The sequence below is a fragment of the Cynoglossus semilaevis genome, chromosome 1 (assembly GCF_000523025.1).
Source record: "Cynoglossus semilaevis isolate Cse_v1.0 chromosome 1, Cse_v1.0, whole genome shotgun sequence".
NCBI classification, from domain to species: Eukaryota; Metazoa; Chordata; class Actinopteri; order Pleuronectiformes; family Cynoglossidae; genus Cynoglossus; species Cynoglossus semilaevis.
The window spans coordinates 5,480,531-5,506,313 of NC_024307.1; the positions used below are offsets into that span (position 1 = coordinate 5,480,531).

The window sequence follows — 25,783 nt, forward strand, 5'->3', positions numbered from 1 at the left end:
ATTGTAATTTACGTAACTGTATGTTCAGCAGTCTTGTTTTGGGCCTCAATTTGCACTGCTAGTGTTTTCTGAAATTTTATATACAGAACGCGCCCTGTTCTCCACTCATAATCTCTACCCATGTGTTTGACAAAACCCAAACCTCTAACAAGCTCTATGTTGCCAAAAGCGAGTAAGCCCTCCCATGACTCTGGGCCAGTTTTATTTAAGCCACATGCTTTCGCACCCAGAAGCAGACTGAGGTCCATGTATATAAATATCAAAATGTGTTCAAACAATTACAACAAAAAAAAAAAAAAAAATCACCTGAAATAATTTCAAGATTTTCTTTTTTTTTATTCTCACAGAGAACGCATCAAAAAATCATGCTTCTATAAGTAAAACCACGTTTACCAAGATACAACGAAGTCACATACTTTCATCTTGTAAAAAATAGACAAATTTGGAACAAAGAGTCCGCGGCCCTATATGTGAAGTCGTGTTTAAAGACTAGTACTTTAAATAGTGTGTTGAGTTCATTGCTCTGAGGGTTAAATTATCCAGTAATTGCCCTTTAATGAGGTAGATCCTTACAAACCATCTCTTACTCACTTGTTAGGTGCAGTGACTCAGAGAGGCAGCTTTAAAGTGACTCAAAACATATCTGAGATTGATGTCAGGACATGTTTATACCTACAAGCAAATTGATAAACCATAAAATGACATAAACACACACAAATAAACAACATAAAAGAATGAGCCATCAATTATTATCAGCACAATAGGAGTTTTCAGTTGTTAAAATCTCTTTAAAAAATGCTACAAAGAGAAATCTGTATTTTGATATTGAACATAAACCTTTATTTGTCAGGTAAGGACCAGAAAATACCTTTAAAACACTAAAACGTCCTATTTGTTGCTTTGCCTATGAATAAAAAAAGCTCCAATAAAAACAACATTTGAGAACAAGAAGAGTTTTTTATTATTTCCATTTTAGGAAACTGAGTTTGTACAAAACACACAAGTTGAAGAAGAAGAAGTAGTGAGCTTATCTTTTATCATTTAGCGATTAAACGTTTAGCGACGATATATTATGCGATAAATATTTCCAAAACGACGAGAACACGACCAGGTTTATGTTCATTTTACAACAAAATAAAATATTTATAGAGTAGTTTCCGAAGGTCATGTGTTGTAGTAATGCGACCTTTTTCCCGGGTTGCATTGTCGCTAGGGAAACAAGACGACACAAACACAGAACAGTGCACAGGAACTGTTGTCGTAAAATAAAATACTTTTAAACAAAAAAGAAAAACTTAGCCGAGATGCCGAAGAAAAAAACGGCCAAAGTTAAAAAGGCGAAAGCAGGGTAAGTGGTCCGTTTTTCTGCATTTTATTCAAGATTCAAGTGTTTAAATTTGTACGTGAACTTCTGTGTCTCCAGGAAAGGGAAAAAGGACGGGAAACAGGATTCCAAAGCGGACAAGGAAACGGACGTGGAAAAGTCCAAGGCCACCGCTGCCCTATGGGAGCTGAGGTCGAAGGTAACGGACCAGTCTCTGGGTCAGTACCAGGAAGCTTGCGGTAGGTTGGCCCGGGTCAACGAGGAGCTCACCACGCAGCTGTACCGAGCAGAGAAGGAAACCATCGACGTGTCGGCGTTTCAGCTGAAACGGGATGCGACCAGAGAGCAACAGGTACAGAAAGCAGCTAAAGGGGTCTAATTGAAATGGGGGCCACTCCGTTAGCATCAGGATGTGGCCCAAATGGGCTGTTGTAAATGCAGTGGCGAAAACGTCAAAAATCCCAAGGTAACTGCGTATTGACTCATTGAGTTAAAGTGGAGATTAGAACCAAATAATTATGTCCATTCTACAGCCTGTGTAAACTAGCTATAATTGTGTTTGTACAAGCGTGTAATCGCTTAAAAACTGTTTTCTTGACCTTAAGCTTTTAATATGGAGTCTAGACACAAAACGTAGACACTTAGAAGCACTTAGACCATGTGTGTTTGTATATATACAATACATATGATATACATCTTATATAGATCACATATATTAATATATGTACACATATACTGTATATATTGTATATTTGTATATAAATAAACAAAATATATTTTTCTGCCCAGTGAATATATGCACGTTGACTAGTTGAATTTTTCTGGTTAAAAAAATAACTCAAATTACTCACTGATAACCTTTAACTGAGTTTGAATTTGACCAAACTGACATGATCTCCCTCTGGTGTTTAAACAGTTCCTTCCGTTTTGAGTGGGCTTCACTTTTGGAAGTGGTCGCCAACGTCCGTTACTGTGGTTTCCTAGCAGAATATGACTTTGTGAATGGGGAAGAACAGTTCTGGCCTCATAAATCCTATATACATAAATAAATGAAGAAGTAGGAGGAAATGGCAGGGAGAGTGGGAGACGAGTGGTTGAGACTTGTGAAAGAGGGTTTACATCGTCCATGGAATGCAGTGGACTCCATCTTTTCCTGGTTTGTTTGGGAGTCCTCTTTTTTGGAACTTTTTTTACTCTGAGAATTACATGCCAGAAATTATTATACACTAGTCTGGGTCCATCACATTGTGTGGTATCTGCCTTGACTCTCACTGTGACCACAGAATTTGTGTGTTCATGTGGCTCCACAGTCCAATACCCTGCAGGTTTTGGGTTACATGATTATGTGATTTATATTGGCGTAGTTGTAAATGAATATGAGTGTATATGGTAGTTTGTCACTATATATGTGGTCCTGGGATGGAGTGGTGATTTGTCAAGGGTGTTGTCAGCTTGTTTCTTATTGTCAGCAGGGATTGGCTCTAACCCCCCCACCTCCATGACCCATGACAAATTCATTGTTGTTTTTGTTTAAATTCGACCTCCATATATGTTTGTCGAAGTCCAAATTGCAATGTTTAGGTTTTGTATATTTTAAGAATAGCCACTCTAACCAGTAGATTAGAGTTCCCTCCTTAGTTGGTATTTAACCATCGGATGAGGCTAAATAATAATAGAACAGATGGATTTTTGTGCTTTAGTATATATTGAGGTATTTGTATGATCTCAGATGCAAGATGCAGTCTTTTTTTATATTACTGGTATATTGAGTCACAAAGAGACAAAAAAATATTAATATAAATGTTGTTGATAAAGACAAGGCCCAAAAGGTTTCTTTCAAAGGTTCACTGTTCTTTTGGTTGATGAAGTCAGTACCTTCCTGACGATGTTGTTGTCTATTGTTAAATGTAGGTGTATTATATTGAACATGTTGTAACTTGTGTTTATTTTGATCCTGTTTAGTGGAAAATAAAAGGTAAAACACAGCAGGAGACAGTAATCTGTGATTGACATGCAATTTATTGTCATGCACTTGTTTTGTGGACACATGTCGTTCGCCCTGTAACGACAATGATATAATGTTTTACAATTTGACAGTTTTAATGAACATTTTATACAAATGTCTGATATTTAGTGCGGGTCTGAAAGCTGCGTATGATCGCACGCATTGTTGTCCTGTCACAAAGCATTTGTGCAGCTGTTTGGCTGCACACAGAGTGATGTGCTAAGTCTGACAGTTTATTTTCTCCTACAGATCACTGTGCTGTACCAAAGCCTCAGAAGTCAAGAGGCCAGGGCACGTGAGGAACAAAACAGACTGGTGAGTTCATTTAAGACGTGGCCACAAGAAAAGAAACCCAGCCTTTATTTGCTCCACAAAAACATGTTCACAGAATTATTCATAGTTCATCGTATCACTCTGATTTACAGCTTCAACCTGCAGCATCCAAAAAAGAAGCGCAACTCTGTGTTTTAACAGCTGTGCTGCGTGTGTAATTATGTCCACATCTATTATGTAATGCAAACAACAACCAAACAAAGTAGCCATAAAACAAAAAAACAAAACAAAACAAAAAAAAAACAAATAAAGAAAACAAGTCCTCACATTCCAAGTTACATGGTTTTACTTTATTTTTAATCCGAGTTAGTGGCCACACACAAAAAAGCTTGGTGTATGGTGAAAGGGCAGTCGCAGCGCTGCCTCACACACTCCTCTGCAGCCGATACACCCATCGGGTTTTGCAACACACACCAGAGGCGCTCATTTGGAGTGCTTTTATTCTCACTGACCACTGCTGCGTGGAGTCGAGATCAAGCTGTCAAAGTGACATGACAAAATTCAATTTGCTCAACTCGACAGAAAAAAAAAACAAAAAACAAAACTCGGCTTCCTTCTTCTTTTGCTGACAGCTGTTTTCAATCTTCCAGCTCTTACTTCATGCTGGTAAAATAAAATCCAAAAAGGCTCTGATGAAGAAATAACAGGCCTGGTCTGGACTGAGTTGAAACATCACTATTTTAGACATCTGACTGTCACAGATGTCCCCTCGGGGGGAAAATACTGTCCTGTGGTCGACCGTAAAGATGTGAATTCAAGACGCGTTGTTCGTAGACCCTCGGTGTGAGGTGATAAAACTGTTCCTCTTAAAAACCCACTGAGAGAATGGAAACTGATGCATCAAAAGGTACTCAGGGGAATGGGATGTCCAGGATTGCTTTTTTTTCTGTAGGAAAGACATGACGGAACTTCTGAAATACTGAAATATTAAGTCATCTCAGGAATTACAGTATTAAAGGGAAATTCCTGAATTTTTAATATCGACAAAAAAATATGTTGTGTAAAAAGGGAAAATTTGAATTTCTTAAAGCCTGTCCGAAGTATTGTATTTAAATGTTTTTGTTAATATACCAAATGCCACTTGATTTTTTATTTTCTTTAAAAAAATTGTCTGTTTTTTATAATTTTTTCTGCAAATTTGATAGAGTTGAGCTATTTTCTCATCTTCTGCTTTACTTTGTTTTTCTGTGTCTTCCTTAATGTTTAAAAAGTCTGAAAAGACTTTTATGTTGATTTATGCTCTAATTGGAATAAGAATTTCTTTCTAAAAATCTTTCTTTTTTATACCAAGACACAGACAGGATTTACAGAACATTTCTCAAAATATAGAGAAAGTCTCTTAAAATTCTATGTAAATAAAAAAAAAACAATAGAATAAAAAAATGTTTGTTGTCACGGTTGGGATGCACACAAACACAAATTTATGACTAGCAAAAAGAAAATCCGACTTTCGAATGAGGATTTTGCAGCATGGCTTAATTTGTCTATTTAAAATTAAATTTCTCCCAAACTGCCATTGAAAAGAAAAAAAAAACGGTTTAAAAGTACACAATTATAGATGTCCTTCAAACATGAAACATAAACAGAAAGGGGTAGAGGCGGGGTTTACGTGGCTGCTGTGGGTTCAGTCTGCCTTTGGCCACAGATAGAGACAGTCCCACAGTGGGACCTGTCACTGTCTATGGTCTTGTTGCATCCATAAATCGATACCCAAGACACATTTCAATGCATATCACCACCTCCAACAATGCACTGAGTGGAAGTATTAAAAATAACCTGAAAGAAGCTGCCAGCTCCATAGGGATCATATAGAAATATATATGTGTATATACATATATATACACAGTTGTCTTTAAATATGTGTTTCTGTTGTTGGCATCAACTTATAGCCACAACTTTTGCAGCTCACTGTTCCACAATGGGAGACTATGTACATGAGCTACAATTAGTAAATGGTAAATGGCCTGTATTTACATGGAGCTGTTTTAGTCTGAATGACTCCTCAAGGCCCTATACATTACATTACATTACATTACATTACATTTAACCAGTCACTCAAATATTTCTACTGTACGTCTACTGACAGCATTTGAAATAGATGTACTGTTATCACACATCCTTGTTTTTACAGGAAGCTAGCACAGTCCTAGCCGTCCTTCACACGGCTGTGGGTCAGGAATCAGACTTTAGTATGGGTCACACTTTAAGGTTGTACCAGGGAGCCTGATGCACAGGGCCAGGAGGGGTCAGGGTCGACAGGTGATTAATGCTAGTTTATTGGAGCTGTTTTCTTTTAACACTGATGTGCTAACCCTAAGAATATGTGACATTTTAAAACATGGAACACTTTAAAATTGCTAACATATGATCCACTCTTTAACTATGTTGAAATGACAAAAAGATTTTTCAAGATTTGCACAATTTCTACTTTTGTTCCAAGACTAAGCTAGGCTAAACTAACCAATATTCTAAAAATAGTTTGATGACTTTTATCCATTTTTATTTTTGTGTGAAACACATATCAACTTTGGGAGAAAAGATAAATCACTGTCAATCTTTTGGTCTAATAATTTCTTATTAAGAACATTTCAGTCGAACAAATTTAGGTGAACAATTTTATTTTGTGGCCACATGGTGGGAAAATGGCTAACTGTATAAAACATTAGGCGGTAGAAGACGAATAATTCAATTCATCTCTTTGTTTCTGGCTCTGTTGCACAAATATTGTCCTACACTTATGTTTTACACATTATTACTAAACTGAAACTACACTGTAGTACCACTACCAGTAAGTTTTTAGAAGTACTTTTTTACTTTCACACCGATATTTACAAACAGACGTCCCTGGAATTTCCCTCCAAGACTTTCCCAACTGCAGCTGCGTCGCAGTGTGACGTGAAGGAGGATGCATCAACACATAATGACCCTATAAACTGGTTTTGGGTCACGATTTGATGGATCACAGGAAGTAAAACTGTGCATGATGTAAACCTGCAGCAGAGCGGCACGTCGCCGTAGATGAGTGCATATCTGAAGAATAAAGAAAACAATTAGAACTAACTTATAATCACTTGCTTGATAACCTCTCATTTGCCAGTCATGTACATGTTTGTGGGTGACTCTTGCAAGTTTCTCATGACTTTGGTCACTCTGTCACATTTTTTGCTCTGCCCGGTTCCTCCACAGTAGCATCTTGAGGCATTTAGCGTGACTGATCCCAACTTTAACTGCTTTTCAACAGATTACGGCCCTTGTGAACTTTGGGACAAAAGCCTTTCCCTCCTTGACCCACACATTCATGAGAAAGTGGCGGCAGCTCTAGATACTGTTTATATAGATGATCTATAGACGAGTGTTTGCAGCCTGTAATCATTGTGTTGAATGTGTAGTTTGTGCACATTTAATTCTAAATATGGATTCAATAGGAGGAAGATTACATACTTCAAATCGAGGAAATGAAGGAACTGTTCAGGAAACGCTCAGCTGACTTCAACATGATCGAGGACGGGTTCAAGAAGATTGAGGCGTTTCAGATGAAGAAAGCCCAAATGGAGCAGGAGCTCAGTGATGTGAGAAAAAAAAATCACAATTCTTTAAAATAACCATAATAACATGCTAAATTCATTTTTTATTTCAATTCATTTTGTAGATCAGAGAGAAAATGGAAGCCGCTGACAAGGAGCACAGGGAAAATCTAAACAAAATGGAGTACAGATTCTACAAGGAAAAGGTCAAGGCTCATCACAGAAAACACACATGGAAGAAAAAAAAATTTTGTAACATTTTTTTCTCCTGCAGACTGGAGATCTTCCAGTCTTTTACTATTTTAAAGTTGCATGTTGAAATGACAAACAAAACAACATTTTTTCAAGATTTTAATTGCACAATTACTAATCTCTTCCATGGCTAGGCTAGGCTAAGCTAACCAATGTTAACAAGTTTTGTCTCATGGCTTTCTCACTGAGCCTTTGCTAGTAGCGTTATATCCTTAGATTTGCATCACTGCCACCTACTGGGCTTAACTGTCATTAGTCATTAGTAAATGTACATCCAGAGGTGATGCAACCATTTGAAACAAATAGTAGAAAAATGAAAAATACAGAAAGAGGGCAACACCATTCTGGATAAACACAACACTGAATTTGTCCAGTGACTAAAAATGACTGGGGATTCACTGAGTATGATTCTACATGTTACGTTAAATTCAAACATGATCTTTACATGCAAGTTATAGGAATATATTCACAAAGTCACTCGCATTTTTATTAAAGAGAACATAAATATTTTGTAACACCATTTTTTTTTTCCTGTAGACTCGGCTGGAGATGGAGGCAGAGAGAGCAATAGCTCTGGCAGTGAACAAGGCCCACAACGAAGCTATTGTGTGAGTGTATCACCACTGTCCTTTCAAGGCCCAATTTTATTCTCTCAACTGCACTTTGATCTTCTCAGAGTGCAAAGAAATAATTTACTCACACACCGCTTTATTTATAAAGACGTATATATATATATTTATATATAACTGTAATGGTGTCTCTCGACCGCACTGGCTCGTCACGTCCATGATAGTATACATCAGTGAAGCCAATGATCATATGCTCAGCTGTCCCAGAACGTCCTGAGGGGAGGAGAGAGAAAGCTTCCGTGGAGGAGGAGGATGACAGTTTATTACTTTTGAGGCCATGGGATGTATATTTCGCCTCTGCTGTGTTTAGTTATTTTTTACAGCTCATAAAATGTCAACATTGATACTGGTGTGGTTCTGTTTGGTCTCCGTGTCAGTAATTGATTTAATTTTAAAGGCACTATATGTAGCTTTTTGGTATGGCAAAGTTAGAATTACCAGCTGCTTATTTACCAGTCTGGCACAAATGTCACAAGGTCAGCAGTAAACTTTTATTCCCTTCACTCTCTGAGAGTCGTCTCCAACTGTGGAGAACGCCAAGATGAAGTCAAGATTTGCTTGTGTGACCAAAACTCTGCTCTTGCACTACAATTACAAAGGTAGCCAGGTTCCCACAGTCACATGAAAACTGCCTCGGAGTCAGATGGAGCCATAACAGAGACGCAGATAGTGGAATTATTCTAGATTGTTCTAGATTAAAGTTCATGCTGTATATTATCACTGATGATAAATGGTAACAGACACATTAGATTAGTTCCACAGGATTTTGTAAAATGTTGACAGTATTGTTCTTTTTTCAGGGTATTTCTGTAATAGCCTCCAGTTATGAATATAGCTAACTTCAAGTCATTTTTTTCTAAAACTTAATTTTCAGTTTTTTCTTCTTTGACTTTTTTACATATATTTTTATGTTCTTTTAGTACGTTTAAAGTATTCATTTTATTCCGTTTTGTTGCAGCCTTTCTATAAATCTATGTGGCTAGCTAACTAGCTAACTAACTAATCTGTCTTTTCTTGCTTTATTAAATTAACATCCAACAGGAAAAAACTTAAATTATAATGTATTATCTGTATTTCTCTGCATGATATGGGTCTAATCCTCAACTTTTATATTTTTAACCCACGGCAGACTCTTTTTTTCTTTGTAATCTCTTTTAAGAGAGGGGGCATACTCTTAGTTTTTCTTTGTAATCTCTTTTAAGAGAGAGGTTTTAATGGGGTGAGTAAATGAGTATCGTTGTTGACGTAAACATAGTCGTTGCAGCTCGACTCCAGCCCTGAGGAAGCAGCTCTCTGCTCATATCGCATACTATAATCTTTTAGGTTGTAAATGCAACAATGGCTGGAGGTTACAGCAGGCAACCTTCACCACAACCCACTCCTGCCATGGAGCCATGGTAGAGAAAACAGTTGTCTTAAACCAAGTGCAGCAGCAGTTAATGAAACGTTATGTGAAAGAATGAAAGACTGAGGGAAACGGCGTGCGTCATGCTCCACATCACTGATGTCATGCGTATGGCCGGGGGGCCACATCCAACCCACGAGCGGGTCTCATCCAGCACCAAAGATGCTGTTGGTGAAATGTGGTGAATACGAGGTAGAACTCTGTGTCCAGTGAACATTTCTTTTTAGGTCTGATAGTTGTTGATGTCCTTCGTTTCTGTTGTTTTGTTTTGTGTTTCCTCGAGGGAAATTGCATTTAACCCTTGATTCACTTTAGTGATTAACCCAGAACACGAGAACAGTGTGCCAAACTTTTTGGTTTCCAGGATTTGTTCTGGCAACGTCCTAATTAGAAGCCGCTCACATGTTGTTATTATTGTTGTTTCAGTGGAAGTGGAGCCTTATCAGCTTTTTATATCTTAAATTAGGACTTTAAAATTATTAATTAATAATAATCAAATTGTATCAATTTGTAGCTGTGGATTATTATTTATAATTAATCATGACTAATTGTGATTGTAATTAATCATGTTTGTAATTAATAACGATTAATCGTGATTAGTCCAGATAAATCTTTCCTGCGATAGGTGAGACCGCTCACAAACACATGCCTGGGCCTTGGGCGGTATTTTAAGCTCAAGTGGCTTCAGTGAAACAAAAACATTTTTACCGCAGTGTGTGCAAATAACAACGTAGGTATTAAATGTGTATTTGAGCAACATGAAGTGAATGATATTACTGAATAAACATTGCAAACCTTTCTGCCCATAAGTTATAATGCATTCAAAATGGTGATCTGATTGATTGTACATTATTACATTATATAGAATTACAAATACAAACCAAAAGAATCTTTCACTAAGTTAAGTTTGTTAGTTAAAGGTTTTGTCTGGGACAAGTATATTCAATAATATATCCTTGTCATTAAATCGCCCTATCCCAGCCTGGATTTTGTAATTATATATATATATATATATTATTTTTTAATTTTTGTTTAATAACTGTCTTCTGTCGCAATCGTTATTCTGTAGAAATACATTTTAATCAGCTTTCAATACGTCCATCAGACAGTTGGACGACGCCTCACGCTCCGTGTTCAAGGAGAACGTCCGTCTTAACGAAGCGCTGAGGCATCACATGAAGGAGGCGGAGGATCTGCAGAAACAAACAGACTCTCTGGCCAGGCAGAATGCTCTGCTGGAACAGGACAAGGTACTGTATGTTTCTGAGCCGTAGCACAGCAAACAGACTTGTTACTATGGAGCTACAGCGCTCAGGGGACAGAGACCAGTCATGTCCATGTCCAGCCAGTGGCTTTTAATCATTTATTCAGTTACGAAACACACACATGCCACATCTGTCCAAAATATATTTCAGGTGGGGTTTCCCTGGCGTTGTTTACATGTGCTGACCTCGTGTATTTTGCTTGTGGTCCTAATCTCCCCCAACCATTCCTGCCCCCACCCCTCATCTCCGGAACACTCCCCGGCCTCTCAGTGGTCAGTGGTTGTGGTGTGTTTCCACTGGTGCACAGGGTTAAAATCTGTGACTTCTGCTTTTCAGTATTCTGGCCCTGATTCTTTCAGACAAATAAATATTGGGCACATTAGTCTTAACCTCAAATGATGACAGTGAATCAGAGAAGTAAATACGACTCCATCAGCACTGACTCACACAGTCAGTCTTTATCTGTTCTGAGTAACTATGTTGGCAGGAAAAAAAAACATGCACACTGACCAGGTGCCGTACGTTCTACCACAGTGACCTTCTCTTTCCTCACATAGAACACATTTGAGATGATGGTCAAGAAGAACGCAGCCCAGATGGTGGCCCAAAAGGATGAGTTGTGGAAACTGAGGGCAAAGGTCACCTCTCTGGAGCAGACCCTCGAGCAAAACGCCAAAGAAGTGGAAGAAGGGGAGAGGAAGGAAAAGGAGAAGGCCTTGGTGAGAGCTTCAGCTGAGCAGGTAGAGATGGAGAAGCTCCAGAAGGTTCTGGCCATGCGTGAGCGAGAGCTGGGCCACATCAAGCGCCTGGCGACCTCGGTTGTGAAGCAGCGCACGGAGCTGGAGAAGTTCTTCCACGAGGCGCTGGCACAGGTGAAGCAGGAGATCGTGGACAGCAGGCAGCGATACAAGAAGGAGGCCCTGCAGGCTTATCGCTGGAAAGTGAGGGAAGCCACAGCTGGGAAACTCAAGTTCCCACCCATCCGCACCTTCCATAAGAGCCCCCACAGCACCAACTCTGTCCACGCAGACATGGAGGCAGCGGCCGCATGGTGGGTCCCCCTGTTCTTCACCTCATTTCCATGAGTCATCCTTCTGTGAGAGTCTTTGTGACATTTTTATTTCCTGGTGTTTATTAGTGGTGAGCTCAGTCTGTGGTCATCAGACACAGACTCCCTTCACTCCTGTAAATGAGTTTAGTCTTTAACAAAAGGCTGCGGCTGATGTTGTTTTTTTTTTAGGACACACCATCCTGGAAGCAAGGTGGAAATATCCGATCTCACCTGGGAGCAGAAGGAACAAGTGCTCAGGCTGCTGTTCGCCCGAATGAATGGACAGACGCAGAGGTAAAACTCCCCCAAGTATTTCCCAAGTGCTTTTGTGCAATGCGTACAGTCAATTAATCAGATAGAAATGTTGAAAATCTGTGGTGATGATCAAAACTAACAAACAAAAAAAACTTAAAATTGCTTTTTTTAAAAACATAAAGCAGTCAACAGTAAGATAAAACATGGAGAAGTGGTCAAGAAGTGTTTAAAAGGTCAGTCTTATTAGCTGACCAGAACAAATATCTCTAAAAATCAGTGGCATTAACAGAAGCAGTAAAAAAATAAAATAAAATAAAAAACTTAAAAGTTAACTTAAATTTAAGAGATTCATCCACTCAGGGCCGAGATACTTCAGAGAGGTCGTTAATAAGTAACTTAATGTTAACTGACCCCAATGACTACATTCTGCAACTCGGCCAAAGGGCGGCTAAAATGTTCATTTTTATAAAATATGATTTTTCTGTAAATTACTATGAGCTTTCTAAAGTAAACTTGGAAATGACTTCACAAAGGATGACATTTCCAGAGGGCTAATAATCCTGTCTTTAACCTAACACATTTGCAGTAATTGTTCATCTCAGCCTGAGAAAGTGCGACTTTACCCAAAGAATTACTTTCAAATCCATTTTTAATGCCCTGAGGCCAACTCAAACCTCCACATCAATTAACTGTGGAGAACAAAGTGCAGTGACACCAGGCTGCAGCTCAGCCTGAACTCATGGTGACTCCTCCCTCTTTTTAATGTCTTAAACAGCCATTTTCTAGGCAGAAGAGGATACCATAAAACATCAGTTAGGTTTCAACCAATTTTCTTTTCCATCCAGCTGCTTAAAAAGAATGAAGAAAGAGTCTGGGCACAATAGTAAAAATAGACACCGCCGCAGAGTCGTGTGCTTGGAAACAAACATCTGGTCACGTCCATTTGCCTTCAGCCCGTTGGCCCCTTCTTCACGTGCACTTGCAGTTTATTTTGTTCTTTGAACGCCTGTGGTCGCAGAGCACTGGTAACGTGATTTTCAGAGAGGGGTGCTCGGGGGGGCTCTGCACGTACGGGGGGGTACAGCAGGCAGAGCGGGGGCGTTCATGTTAGTAGTGGTCTGGCACCTAGTCCTGCAGAATAACAGAACAAGTCCAGGGAGTCCAGATTTTACGGCGGCACTCGTTTATGCTCTGCGTTGTCCCTGGATAAACTCCTTCAGAGAACAGGCTGCAGGCCTGAGTGGAGAACCAGCGGTGTTCTAAAACATGGCTTTTCACCATGAGGTTGTGTTTTAACTGCAACTCTGCGTTTTCCTGATAGGAGAGTGGCCCAACATCTGGCTCTGTCTGCCTCCTATGAGAAGAAGAGCCTCAGTGACAGCGATGCTGCCGGGTAAGACACTGCAGGAATGTGCCGTTATAAAACTCTCGTCTCATCCTTGCAATTAACCAAGCCTCTGTAGATTTATTGGAGCCGCATTCCATGTTTAGCAGAAAAAAGCATCCACTGTGAGAACATGAGCGTCTACATGTGATTTATCAGGACGGTTGCATTTTGGCATTGCATAATGATATAATGATGACTGTCTTCCAGAATTAGAGAGCAGCTCTCCCCGGCGACGTTCATCACCCAGGCGCCTGAGCTCACTCTGCCCTCGAACCCTAACAGCCTGCCGGATATACACACCACATGACCTCGGTGCGGCCTCGACATTGCACATCACACTCGGGATTGATTGCCTCTGCTCCGTGCGCTGCCCACACAGTGTCAATCATGCGTTTTAGCAGAATGCAAGATGTTTGTTTGTGCTCGTTAAAAATGTCTTCACCGTGCATGTGACTATGGCTCAGCAGCTGAGCGCTTCACACGAAGATCATCTTGAGTTCTGTCAAAACCCATTTGATAACGTTGAACGGAACACAGAACAGTGACTGGCCTCTTCATTAGGTACATCAGGCGGGATCGTACAGACCTTAAATACTGCCCTAGTTCCTGGAGGCACAGATTCCACAGGACAATAGAACCGTCCCCGGGAGATTTCCATCCATTTTTACATCAGGCAGCTGTTGACGATTCGTCTGCTGCACATCTCAGATGAAAATCTCCAGTTTTGTCACATTCCACAGCTTTAATGGACTTTTTGTCTCATAGGCTCTATTTAAACTGAGTTACAGTGTGTTTTGACTGAATCTTGTCAGAGTAATTCTTCTCTTCCTTCAGGCATCATCAAGGTGTTTTCCCCTAAAATAACTTAAAAAAAGACCAGCCTGTCTGGCACCAACAAAAATCCATGTTCAACAAAAGTTTAAATTATTTTTCTTTTTCATCGCAATGCAAAGTTTGACCTTGTTTTTTGACAGCGCTGAGTTCCTGCCGTGCAATTGGCTGATTAGGTATCGGCACTAATGAGCAGTGGAACAGATGTCCCTAATCAAGTGGCCAGTGATAATATCTAGACATAAGAGTTTTTATTGATAATGTATTTGTTTTTTCTTCACTTGCGTGCACTTCAGTTTAGGTTTACTAAGATGTTAAGGATGATGCAGCACTTGCTGGTACCTATGTTGACTTCACAAGTTCTCTTGTTGGCATTTTTGGAGTCCATGGAGTTCAGATATTGCAATAAATATAAAAAAATCTATCTTGTAATTTTTTTTTAATTTAACAAGTGAAATGACAAGAAAACAGAGCTTTAACAAGGTAAAACTGAAATGACTTTTAGAAGTTCCATCAATCATCACATTGACTTTTTCTGGTGTGAGATGGAGGGTATCAAAGGAGCATCCCATGAAGGCTGAGTCTCAGCAGCACTGGCTCCACCTTGTGTCGAACATAATATGAGCATTTTTAGGTCAGTTAAAAATAATAATCAGCACATGACTAGCAGTCAACTGAAGTTATCATCAATTAGAGTTAACAATATGAAGGAATGATTCATGAAGGCCAAACTGAAGAACAACTCCTGAATGTTCATGATGCTGAAGGTCCTGGGTTTGAGCCCCAGAGGAACTACATACTTCTTGTGGCACCCTTAGGGACTTAAGGAAAGTTTTCAACTTGATTCAAAAGTGGAGTAAATTGTTTAATAATTGTTGTCATGTCACTGACCTGTGTACACACACCGCATGTGAAGGTTTCACTGATGCATCGATGACATGTACTGGAGTTTTAAAGTCACAGATAGTGTGTGTTTGCAGGAACCCTGAGTGATTCTCAGCAGGTCAACACCAGGTGTCAGTCTGTCTGGTGCATCACAGAGAGGAGACTCAGACGATGGCAGCCAACGACGGCTGAGCAGATGCAGCAACGATGAGAAAATCCTTGCACACTGCGATAATTGGTATGCTCAGTTCCTAAATGGTGCTGTTCAAAGTAAAATAGTCAACATTCCTCCTTGTTGCATCATTTTTTGAATGTGTTACAGGTTTCAGCAGATCAGTTTGTGTTAAAGAAAACTGTATTTTCTTTATGCTTTTGCTATGCAGAATTACAGATTAATAATTATTTTTATTTTTTTATTCCATTCCTTTTTAACAAGCCTTGTCCTAAAATATCTTTTGTATTCACTTGTTTTTCAGGAAAGTTCTTTGGAAGATCAGCGCTGGAAGAAAGGTTTGGCCTCTTCACACAAACCTGCAGACAATGAGTGTTGCCCTTTTGTTATTTGTAGTGTAAACTTTGTAAAGCGATCCCCCGCTGTCTAAATTGCTTAGATGAGTCAGATGTGTCTATATGCCGTTTAAAAAAAAAAAAAACAAGCAAAATCTGCTGCCTATATTTGCAGTTCTGGAATCAAAACATGCTCTTATGAAGTCTAAATAAGACATTTTGTTATGAAGGCCGTGGAGGCAGGCCACGCTTGGTTAAGAGTGTTTGAAACAGCGGGAGTCAGTTTGGACACACTGAAGCCTTTTGGTGAAGGTGCCACTGTGGGGGGGCGCAAGGGGGGGAGTAGATGTTTGTTGCATCGAGGTTTGGAGAGGACCACAGCTCACTGGCTGCACAGCATTCCCCGACATGTGAACAGCAAACACAGGCATAACCAGGCTACGCAGGGAAAACAAACCGTAAACGTGTCTCACGGAATCCCTTTTGAATTGAACGTGAGTTTTCCCTTCTTTGAGTGATATCCAGGGACATGTTTCCATGTCTGTCTGTTTTGGTTCCCTCACATGTGTTTGCTTTAGCTATTTGTAGTACTGGCTGGTTGGGAAGTGGATGGAAGCGGGGTTGACAAACGTATTTTCAGTCAAGGACAAACAAGGCTATACTTGACATGGAAAATTACTTTGCATTAAGGCTTTTCAAACAGAAACCTGATGAATTTGCTGTTAGAAACACTGCATTGACATGACCGGGGGGGGGGGGGGGGGAATGTCTCAGCCTCACCTGGACCACTCCCATCTTGTGAGTATAATTGGGTGCAGGAGGTCCATACAGTACAGTATGTAGTGGAGATGAATGTGTCGTTGTCACAGCGTTTCCAAAAGTGATGGTGTCAAAAACGGAGTCTGACTCAGATGCAGGTTGATAAACTAATTGTAACAACACATTTGGATTTGTAGGAACATCTAATGAGAATCAGTCACATTGTTGTTGAATTTCCCCACCTCATTCAGAAACATTCAGGAGAATATGTGAGCATGTTTGTACTCGAAAATACAATCATCTGTAGACTGTAATTTGGTGATACGCTTGAATTTGTAGCTATTATAATTATTGTTATTATTATTATTATAATTGAGTCACTTATTTGTCCCACAATGGGGAAATTCCCAGTATGTGACTTTGCAACACACACAGGCTGCCACAAGGGGCGCCATTATGTTTGTGGTTGCAACTCACAGGCTTCCACACAGGTGGAGCCATTAGGGAAAAGTGGTTCCTCAGGGGCTCAAACCCAGGACCCTTTGTGTGTATGGCAGGTGTACTAAACCCTAGTCTATGGAACCATAACTAACCAATTCATTTCTAAATCTAAAAAGAATAACGATTCTACGTAAAAACATTTACCTTTACCTTACCTTTAGCCTTTTGATCTTTATCCATTGAAAATGCATTTAAACCAGAGCCCTAACAAACTATAGAGTTTAGTTTCTGTTGTACCGATGTACCGTGTTAACTTTTTTAATATGGTATTACTAAAAAATTAATTCAAAATTCATAAAACATTAATTTACTCTCACATTTTCCTGTTAGACTGACGATGACGGTGAGACCCACAGACGTGGCATCATCACAACACTTGATGTTGAGGCTGCGGCCCAGCCATCATTCAGTTCACACTGTCATGATCTACAGTACACTAACAGTAGACTCTGACTTTGGTCTGTGAGAAGATCATACGTCTGGGCCAGACTGGTTTCCCAGCAGAGGCCCCCAAAACAAGCAGCTATACAGTTACATGTAAAGACACTACTGCACTGTGTGAAACACATACATCCAGATCCAGACAGTGGAATTCTTCTTCTCCCACAAAAACACAAAAGCCAGGACGAGGGGCACCCTGAGACACTCCCTCCAAGAACGATACTTTGGGGTTTCCTGTGTACTGTACAATTTCATATCGTCTGCAAACAGTAAGAATCACCCTCTTTTTTTTTGCTCCATGAGCTTCCTTTCTCAAAAAGATTTGATGCTATTTAGGACTGGGCCGCACATCTGACCACACATTTGCAGCACGGCTGACTCAACTAGCCCTCACTCCCAGCTCACTCCGAAGTAAAGTCACAATAAGGCGTGAGGCGAGAGGTGTGGTTAGGGCGGCTTGGGTGGCCCCAATGTGACTCAACCCAAGGCTCTTGGGGGAACAGGGGAGACAGGAGGGAAAAGGGGTGAGATAAATGGGGTCCGGTACCTGCAATAGCACTCAAAGCTGTGGCACGCCATCAGCCCACCGGGGCGACTGAGACAGGGCCGTACAGTCCCACTGTCTCCAACCCTCTTTTCTTTGGTGGCATCAAACGCTACTACACCTGGTTTTCAACTCTCAAGTGTTTCATGAGAGGACGTTAACCTTTTGCTTTTCTGAATTTAAACATTAAACGTAATACGAGGCAATTATACAAACAAATATCATTCCCAATAAACTTGTGGACTTTTAGAGATGGAACTTGTTCAATCACAGATCTGTCAGTGCAGAGCTGCAGTTTCTGTTCCTCACCTCTTTTACAGTGATAGGCTCGAGGTTGGAACCGCGATCTATAGGACAATACTGCCATCTACGGGACCTTGGTAGAAAGTGCCAGACGTCGAGTTATTTCAAAATATACCAAGTAGATAATGAATGCACTCCAAGCAAGCGGTTTGAACATTAGTATCACCTGTTCGATTTACGCTGGTAACATGCAGAATACGTTTATTAAATTATCTATATTTTCCAATTCAGCAGTTACAGCAGGAAGCTAATAGGTTTGATTCCCGGTTGTAACATAAGGTAAGGTAAATTTAATCCATAGCTTGATTCAACCATTTTATTTATATCGCCAAGCGACCGTTTTTGTTTTTGTTATAACATTTATTGTACAATACAACTATTTTTGTAGTTACAAACATCTAAACGTTTTCCGTATTTTTGAAAAACAAAAGTAAAAATAACTTTTTAGGCTTCCAATTGGTTCTATTTTAAAGCTCCCGCCCACAAACGCCTTCTATCCAATGAAAAACTTTTTTCATTCCACCGATGCTGGGAAAAGACTAATGGTGATTGGATGAAAGAATAACAGCCTACGCCTACTATTAGCTAACAGGAAGTGTTGCAATCTGGCACCAAGGCTCGCAACTCGGCTACGTTCAGTCTATAAGTTCTTTAAAACATTATCATGTAAAAAAAAAAAAAAAGGAGGAACGGTTTCATTAAATGAGAAACTTTTAGAGCGTTAAACGACGACTCGTGGACCAGGAGTAGTCCTTCAAAATAAAATCCAGAACAATGCATTTGTCTTTACGTTACCTCGCAAAGGTACTGTTATAATACTATTTGTCCACTGTGTGCGTGTGCGTGCAGACTGCTAATGTGAACCATATGAAACCCCAAATCTGCTTTGTCATGGACCAAAGAGTAGGTAGGAGGGGGTTTAAGGAGAACTTTCTATTGGTTGCTGCAGAATGGTCGCGTGTTTAAGTTTGAGCTAACTGTGTGAAAAAGTAGAGTCAAAGTCATGGCAGCCCAAACTAAGGTGAATCAGGGCATGTATTTAAAACGAGCTGTGAGACATTGAGAGTTTCACTGGACTCGGTGGATTAATGTTTATTCATTTTTTGTTCTTGTTCTTCAGCCTGTTCTGCATGGATACTTCAGAAGCTCCTGCTCCTGGAGGGTTCGCATTGGTGAGGCCCAGCACAGCATCCACCCTCAAAGTCTGTGATTCATTTTGTTGATAGTTTTTTTAAAATGCAAACGTTGTTCTTTGTGCACCAGCTTTTGCCCTTAAAGGAATTGAATTTGACCAAGTTTCAGTCAACCTAATCAAAGATGGAGGAGAGCAGGTACAGCACACAGATTCACCAGTGTCCTTTTTAAAATGCATTGGTTTTTTTAAACAAAGAAGAACACGTCACTCTGGTGTATGCTACTGTATAGAAACATAGTATAGAAATTTAGTATTTTATGTATTTCAGTAATATCTGTTCTCAGCTACTAATGCCTGATACATATTTTTAAAACCCCCACAACAATCACATAGTCTCTGTGTGTTCAAGCTAACAGAACAGTACAAAACATTGAACCCCATGCAACAAGTTCCCGCAGTGGAAATCGATGGCGTCACCCTGTCTCAGTCGGTGAGTCCTTCAACTTTCTCATCACAGATCTCTTACAGTAAACCAGAGTCTGTGTGAGCGAGTGTGAATAGAACCTTTTGTGCTCATACAGCTGGCAGTGATTCAGTACATCGATGAGACCAGGCCTGGACCTCGTCTCCTTCCGGCAGACCCAAAGAAACGCGCTCAAGTTCGGATGATAAGCGACCTGATAGCCTCAGGGATCCAGCCACTGCAGGTTAGTGATGTAAACTGATGACGCAGCATAAATGTAATGTAATGTAACAATGTTGTCATTGTGACACAGCACAGCAAACAATGAAATGTGTCCTCTGCCTTTAATCCAAATGACTGCATTTATTGGTATTGGTTGATATCAGAACCAGATGTTAAGTGTTTAGACCAGGGGTGTCAAACTCATTTGGCTCAGGGACCACATACGGCCCAATTAAATGTCAAATGGGCTGAACCAATACCATCATATCATAATTTTCCTATAAATATAATAAGTTCATGTTTTTTCCCTTTGCTTTCATGCAAACAAGTCCAAGTTTGTAGAATCTTTATATTTAATGAAATATAATTTCATATCCTGAACTGTTAATGTATTTATTTTATTTTCAAAATTCCTCAAGCGGGCCGGATTGAACCTCCTAGTGGGCCGGTTTTGGTCCATGTGCCGTATGTTTGACACCACTGGTTTAGACAATATCGGCAAAAAGTTAATATTAGACATGCCAACTTTTGTGACATGTTGATGCCACTGTCACTTGGTTACAAATTTAATGTTGATGCCAAATATTGGTGTTTATACTTAAATACTCTGTGATATTATAACCATTCTGATTGTGTATTTTTTGTAGCTAATATGTCTGTTTGTGGGTAAAGGTGTTTATGGTCAACCTTGGTCAGGAACACATTGAGCATATAGTTTTGTTTCAACTTGTACCTACTGCTGTGAATGGCCAACTCCCCTGACCACTGAGCTAATGCTAACCCAATTAGCACCCACAGCCTTGCTGTAGACACACTGAACAATCCCAATAATAATTCAAAAAATTGTGATGAAAATGGTTTCTTTTTATTAGAATCTCTACGTCATTCAAAAGATTGGATCAGATAAGTTGCAGTGGGCCCAGCATTTCATTGATCGAGGCTTCCAAGGTTGGTGTAATTTAGTCTTGGTATAAATTTTTTTTTTTAACCACAAATTCACCTTACATTTGAAAAAAAAATTTTTTTTCTTCTCCAGCTCTGGAGCCCATCCTGAAGCAAACTGCTGGGAAATACTGTGTCGGTGACGAGGTAGGAACCTGTTCAATGTGTTGTTTTAAAAGTGTGGCACAAAACAACTGCTTTACATTTGATTTTGTTTTAAACTTTTATTTAGATATCAATGGCTGACATCTGCTTGGTCCCACAAGTCTATAATGCAGCAGAGAGGTAAGAGGGTACTTGAAAAAAGAAAAAGAAAAAACACTTTAAAACATTAATCTAAATTCAGAGAAAATTTACTTTTTTTTTTTTAAATCATTCCAGGTTCGATGTAGATGTGGACCAGTACCCAACAATCAAAAGAATAAATCAAACCTTAAATGAAGTCGAGGCTTTTAAAGTGAGTCATCCATCCAGCCAACCCGACGCACCCTAAGAAATGCGTTCATAAAATCGATAATTGTGAATTCCTTCATCTTCAATAATAAAAAAAAAAAAGTGTTGGAAAAATAACCAGCATCAGTGGATTTACTTTAATCACTTAAGTTTAAAATATTTATTAGTATTTCAGCATAAATATATTCTGACACTGCAGTATTTGTCATCAAGAGGGAAGAGAACTGCACGGCAATAATCCAATTTCCTGCATCACTGCAGCTGCTAATTCCCAACAGGAAGTCCAAGTCATGAACATGTAGATCAGTGATTTGTTAGGCAAACGTGTGGGAGAGGTATGAAGATACCACAGGGACGTCTGGTACACAAATACAGGGAGAAATACTCTGTCCATCTGGATAAAGATGGTGATGATGATAACCTTTCAGTAATGACACGGTCCATTAGTGTTCCTTATGGAACTGTGATTGTACATTTGACTGTATCATTGTAGAAAGTACCGGAACAGTCCGATCCACCAAACACCAGCAGCGTGCAGTAGACTCTGGTCTTGTTGCCCGGATCGTGGTTCTCCGTGTCTGTGAGGACGGAGCAGCCCACAGTGATCATGCTGTGTCCTGCACGAGGTCTGGAGCACAGCGCCGGACACGCCACCGCGGTCCACGTGTTGGTATCTGTAGACGAGATAGCAGGAGTCACTGACTGAAGGATGAGCTGTCAAACTTAGTTCCGTGGGCCACGCACCACACATTTAAACCCTTCATTTAAATGAATACAAATTCAATTTCAACAATATCCACAATTTACAACGGCATAAAATATTTACTCACTTGTATCTGGAAATCAACAATACAGAAGTTATTATTGTAAAGTTTTTTGAAAATAATACTTTTTTTCCTCCACACTTTCTACATTACTCCCTTGGGCTGTATTTAACCCTGTGATGGGCCAATTTTGGACCACGGGCCTGATGTTCGACAACCCCAGGTTAAAGATTAAGTGGAGTACCATTTACATTTAACAAATCAATAGTGCGGTGCAATTAAACAGTCAGGAATTTGACTCACCGGCGTTAAAGACGTGAACGTCCCGTAGAACTCCAATTGAACTACAGCCGCCGCTGACTACAATCCTGTTGTCTGTAACTGGGAGAGCAGCATGAAACCTACACACACAGAACACAAAATACACAGGGCCACACAGAATAAGCCATTACTGTTAACCAGGCGTGGGCAAAGTTTTTAATTCATGTCCTAAAATTTGACAGCAGGCTGGGTCAGTGTTTGTATATACTAAAACAAATAACATGTAAAAGTCATAAATGCTAAAATGCTTTTTAAGCCTTTTCTACACCATCTATTGGAGAAATGCAGGCATTGCAGGGAAAAGGCAGTAAAGTATAACGATAATAGAAATTAATAACATAATTTGGACACATTTGGCGGGCCGGATTTGAAAGCCAAACGGGCCACAGTTTGCCCATGCCTGCTCTAAAGTCTAAACTCTGTTGGGCCACATAAAATGATGAGGCAAGGCGGATTTGACTCCCGGGCGTGAATTTGACATATGTGCTTTAGATTGACCTAATTCTTTGAAACCAGGAAGAAACTTCTGCTCCATTTACACTTAAATATGATGATTTTATTAGCTTCACGTTCACAACTGACATCTAGGGCCATTTATTATTAATGTTGTCACGTGTGCTGTTCCGCTATGGCCCATTTTAACGGCACATTTTTTTAACGAAATGCCTTGTTGTCATGTGATCAAAAGGTGTGATATTAAGTGTCAGAACCAATTAAAGTCAAATGTGTTTTGCCACAGTTCGGAATATAAAAATACACTTAGACCAGATGGATCCTGAGTGACAAATCTCAAGGTCAATTAACTCACCCTCGAGGCAGCGGAGGCATGTTCACAGACTTCACAGCTGTGTACTCCATAAAACCTTCAGAAAGATATTACAGAGTGGTCACGGAATATATGGAAATACACACATTAACATAAGAAAAGAAAAACAAATCAGTCTTACCCAAGTCTAAAACGTGGAGGTCGTTCAGATAGGTCGCAGTTTTTCGTCCACCAAATATTACCAACTTCTGTGACAGCAGTGTGGCCGAGTGTCTGTTCAGTACATACACGAGGGTTTGAACAGCTGACATTACATGTTATATATTTAACAGGCGTGTGTATTGATAAGAATCTGACAATACAATAAGTATTACGATACAGGTGCAATGACACGATATATTGCAATATACTATGACACTATAGGCACAGTGATATGAGTTTTTTTTTTCTTTTAAGCAGCACACCACCGAAGAAAAACGAGTTTTTTTTTTCTATTTTTTAAGCAGCACACCACCGAAGAAAAATCGAAAAAAGTATGTAATGAAATAACCTTCTAGTTTAAATGACCTCATAATTGACTCAAATCTTGGCCTGTTTAGCTGAAGAAAACACTGATATACTGGTAGGAATTGAAGAAAGACATTCACAAAGATCTTCTTCAACAGCTCTGAATATTTGTTTTTTAGTTTAACAGCCATCTACTGCCACCTAGCAAAAGAGTATTTAATTGTTCTGCCTTCCATGCTTTGACAAATAAAGATAAATTATATGTAATCCATACATACATTAAGGGAAATTGGATAATATCGTTACAGTATCGTGAAACAAAATATTGCGTCACGTATCAATCTAAAACTCTTCTCTATTTGACCTGAGGATATTCCTCCTCAATACTACATCTAGTTGTTCAATACTTCATAACATTTAAATACATACAGTGTAAAAGTACTAGGTTAAAGAACACGGACCCAAACCGAGGCAGCGGTCTGTCCCCCTCCACGATGGGCTTGTACCAGAGCTCAAACTCCGGGTTGAAGATGTAAAGAGCGTTACTGCAGGACTTTTCTCCAGACGACTGTCCAGGATGGATTCCACCGAAGACAAAGAGCTCCTTCTTATAAAACACGGCGGAATGATACGCCAACGTCGGAATGTTGCCTTTGGCCTGGAGGGGAGAGAATCCCCAAAGAACCATCTGCTGCTGCTTCAGAGATTATTACAAGTTTGAGATGTTTGTCACAAACTCACATTGATGAGCTTCCATTTCCAGGTCAGAGTATTGAGGACGTACAGCTCACTGTAGCGCTGACCCTCCCTCAGTCCACCGTAAACACACACTGAACTGGAGTCGGGATCGTAGGTGGCAGAGTGTCCTCGGGAGCACAGTGGTACCGGACCAGGGGTCGAGGAGTTCATGGGGAACCAGAGGTCACTGTCTGGAAACAGTTGACATATTAGGAACTTTAAACATGGTACTGTATACATTTTCATGCTAGTACTCAAAAATAAACAAAGTACACAGTGCAGAAATAACACCCTTAGTATGCATTTTCTAATTTTCATTTTTGTTCATCTTGCAGAGCGGCTGAAGTGGTAATCCATGCAACCAGCAGGTGGCGGTAAGACTCATTTATCAAATGAGATGTTTTTAAAAACCAATTAAAGAAGCAAAGACAAATCAAAACATGATTAGCTTAAGGAAGCTTGTTTTTAGGGGGGGGGGGAGTGTCAAAACAATTAGTGACAAACTATTTTAACTTTGCGACGCATGAATGTAGCTGTAGAATTTCAAAATGTGGGATTATTTTAATGGATTGTCATATTATGTGAAAATGACTCCAAAAAAGGAGTTAGCAGTTAGCAATATGCACTGCTGATGAATGACTGCTGACCCAGAAATGTCTGTCCACAGATGTTATACTTTTTTTTTTCTGACAGTCAATTATTAGTCTCCAAACCTACTGTAGCTCCAAACAAAAACAGAACTTTTCCGTGAGATTTTTCTGTTAATACTGTATAACTGTAAAACCCATCCCTAAACTACAGTCGACTGACCTAAGTTAAGCTTCCACAAAGAATCCCTGCAGAAGCTCTGATCTGACGTCTCCCCACCCATGAGGAGGGCAGTGTGGGGGTCACTCAGACACATGGAGTGGCACCAGCGAGGTGTCGGACAGGTCGAAACTGAAATCAAGGGTTTGCGTTAATACTTATTGTGGGTCGAGTCGTGACCAAAAAAAACCCAGACTTCTTGTTCGTTCCTGACCGTCTCCGTTTTCACTCGTCATTCCATCCTGGCTGTTCATCCTGCACAGGCGTTTCTTCTTGGGCGTAGACGCCTGTTCAATGTCCTCGGTCAGACTGTCCATGTCCTCGGAGCTCCAGGTCAGGAGGCCTCTCTTACTGATGACCGTACGCCGTGGCGTCTTGTCCTGGAAAAATGAAGCACACGCTGTAACACGGGGTCACATGTGAACTCAAACATTCTGCACAGCCGGAGTCTTACCGTGGGCCAA

General features: G+C 40.0%; 3 protein-coding genes across 4 annotated transcripts; 2 read left to right on the forward strand and 1 right to left on the reverse strand.

Moving 5' to 3' along the window:
- The first annotated feature begins 1,266 nt into the window (after window positions 1-1,266).
- LOC103397795 (basal body-orientation factor 1) lies at window positions 1,267-15,722 on the forward strand. The gene is made up of 11 exons (XM_025059720.1): window positions 1,267-1,348; window positions 1,424-1,676; window positions 3,579-3,644; window positions 7,088-7,231; window positions 7,312-7,392; window positions 7,976-8,046; window positions 10,578-10,722; window positions 11,295-11,788; window positions 11,978-12,082; window positions 13,365-13,436; window positions 13,638-15,722. Exons 1-11 carry the CDS (start codon window positions 1,305-1,307, stop codon window positions 13,735-13,737), a joined length of 1,575 nt encoding a protein of 524 aa, XP_024915488.1. The 5' UTR covers window positions 1,267-1,304; the 3' UTR covers window positions 13,738-15,722.
- A 3,043-nt stretch (window positions 15,723-18,765) lies between these two features.
- Window positions 18,766-21,533, forward strand: gstz1 (glutathione S-transferase zeta 1). Of its 2 annotated transcripts, none has more exons than XM_008335783.3 (9): window positions 18,766-19,005; window positions 19,322-19,373; window positions 19,465-19,532; window positions 19,746-19,826; window positions 19,918-20,043; window positions 20,894-20,969; window positions 21,058-21,110; window positions 21,196-21,248; window positions 21,345-21,533. In XM_008335783.3, exons 1-9 carry the CDS (start codon window positions 18,976-18,978, stop codon window positions 21,454-21,456), a joined length of 651 nt encoding a protein of 216 aa, XP_008334005.1. In that variant the 5' UTR covers window positions 18,766-18,975; the 3' UTR covers window positions 21,457-21,533. The 2 variants fall into 2 exon arrangements, with proteins under 2 accessions (XP_008334005.1, XP_008334086.1); XM_008335864.3 differs by lacking the exon at window positions 18,766-19,005 and adding an exon at window positions 19,084-19,222.
- Window positions 21,534-21,547: 14 nt separating this feature from the next.
- LOC103397616 (tip elongation aberrant protein 1) lies at window positions 21,548-25,693 on the reverse strand. Its single transcript, XM_008335983.3, has 8 exons — window positions 25,534-25,693; window positions 25,323-25,451; window positions 24,516-24,703; window positions 24,236-24,432; window positions 23,449-23,540; window positions 23,310-23,364; window positions 22,484-22,581; window positions 21,548-22,090 (listed from the first exon to the last, which is right to left on the reverse strand). The coding sequence occupies exons 1-8, from the start codon at window positions 25,634-25,636 to the stop codon at window positions 21,870-21,872; spliced, it is 1,083 nt and encodes a 360-aa protein (XP_008334205.1). The 5' UTR covers window positions 25,637-25,693; the 3' UTR covers window positions 21,548-21,869.
- Window positions 25,694-25,783: the final 90 nt, after the last annotated feature.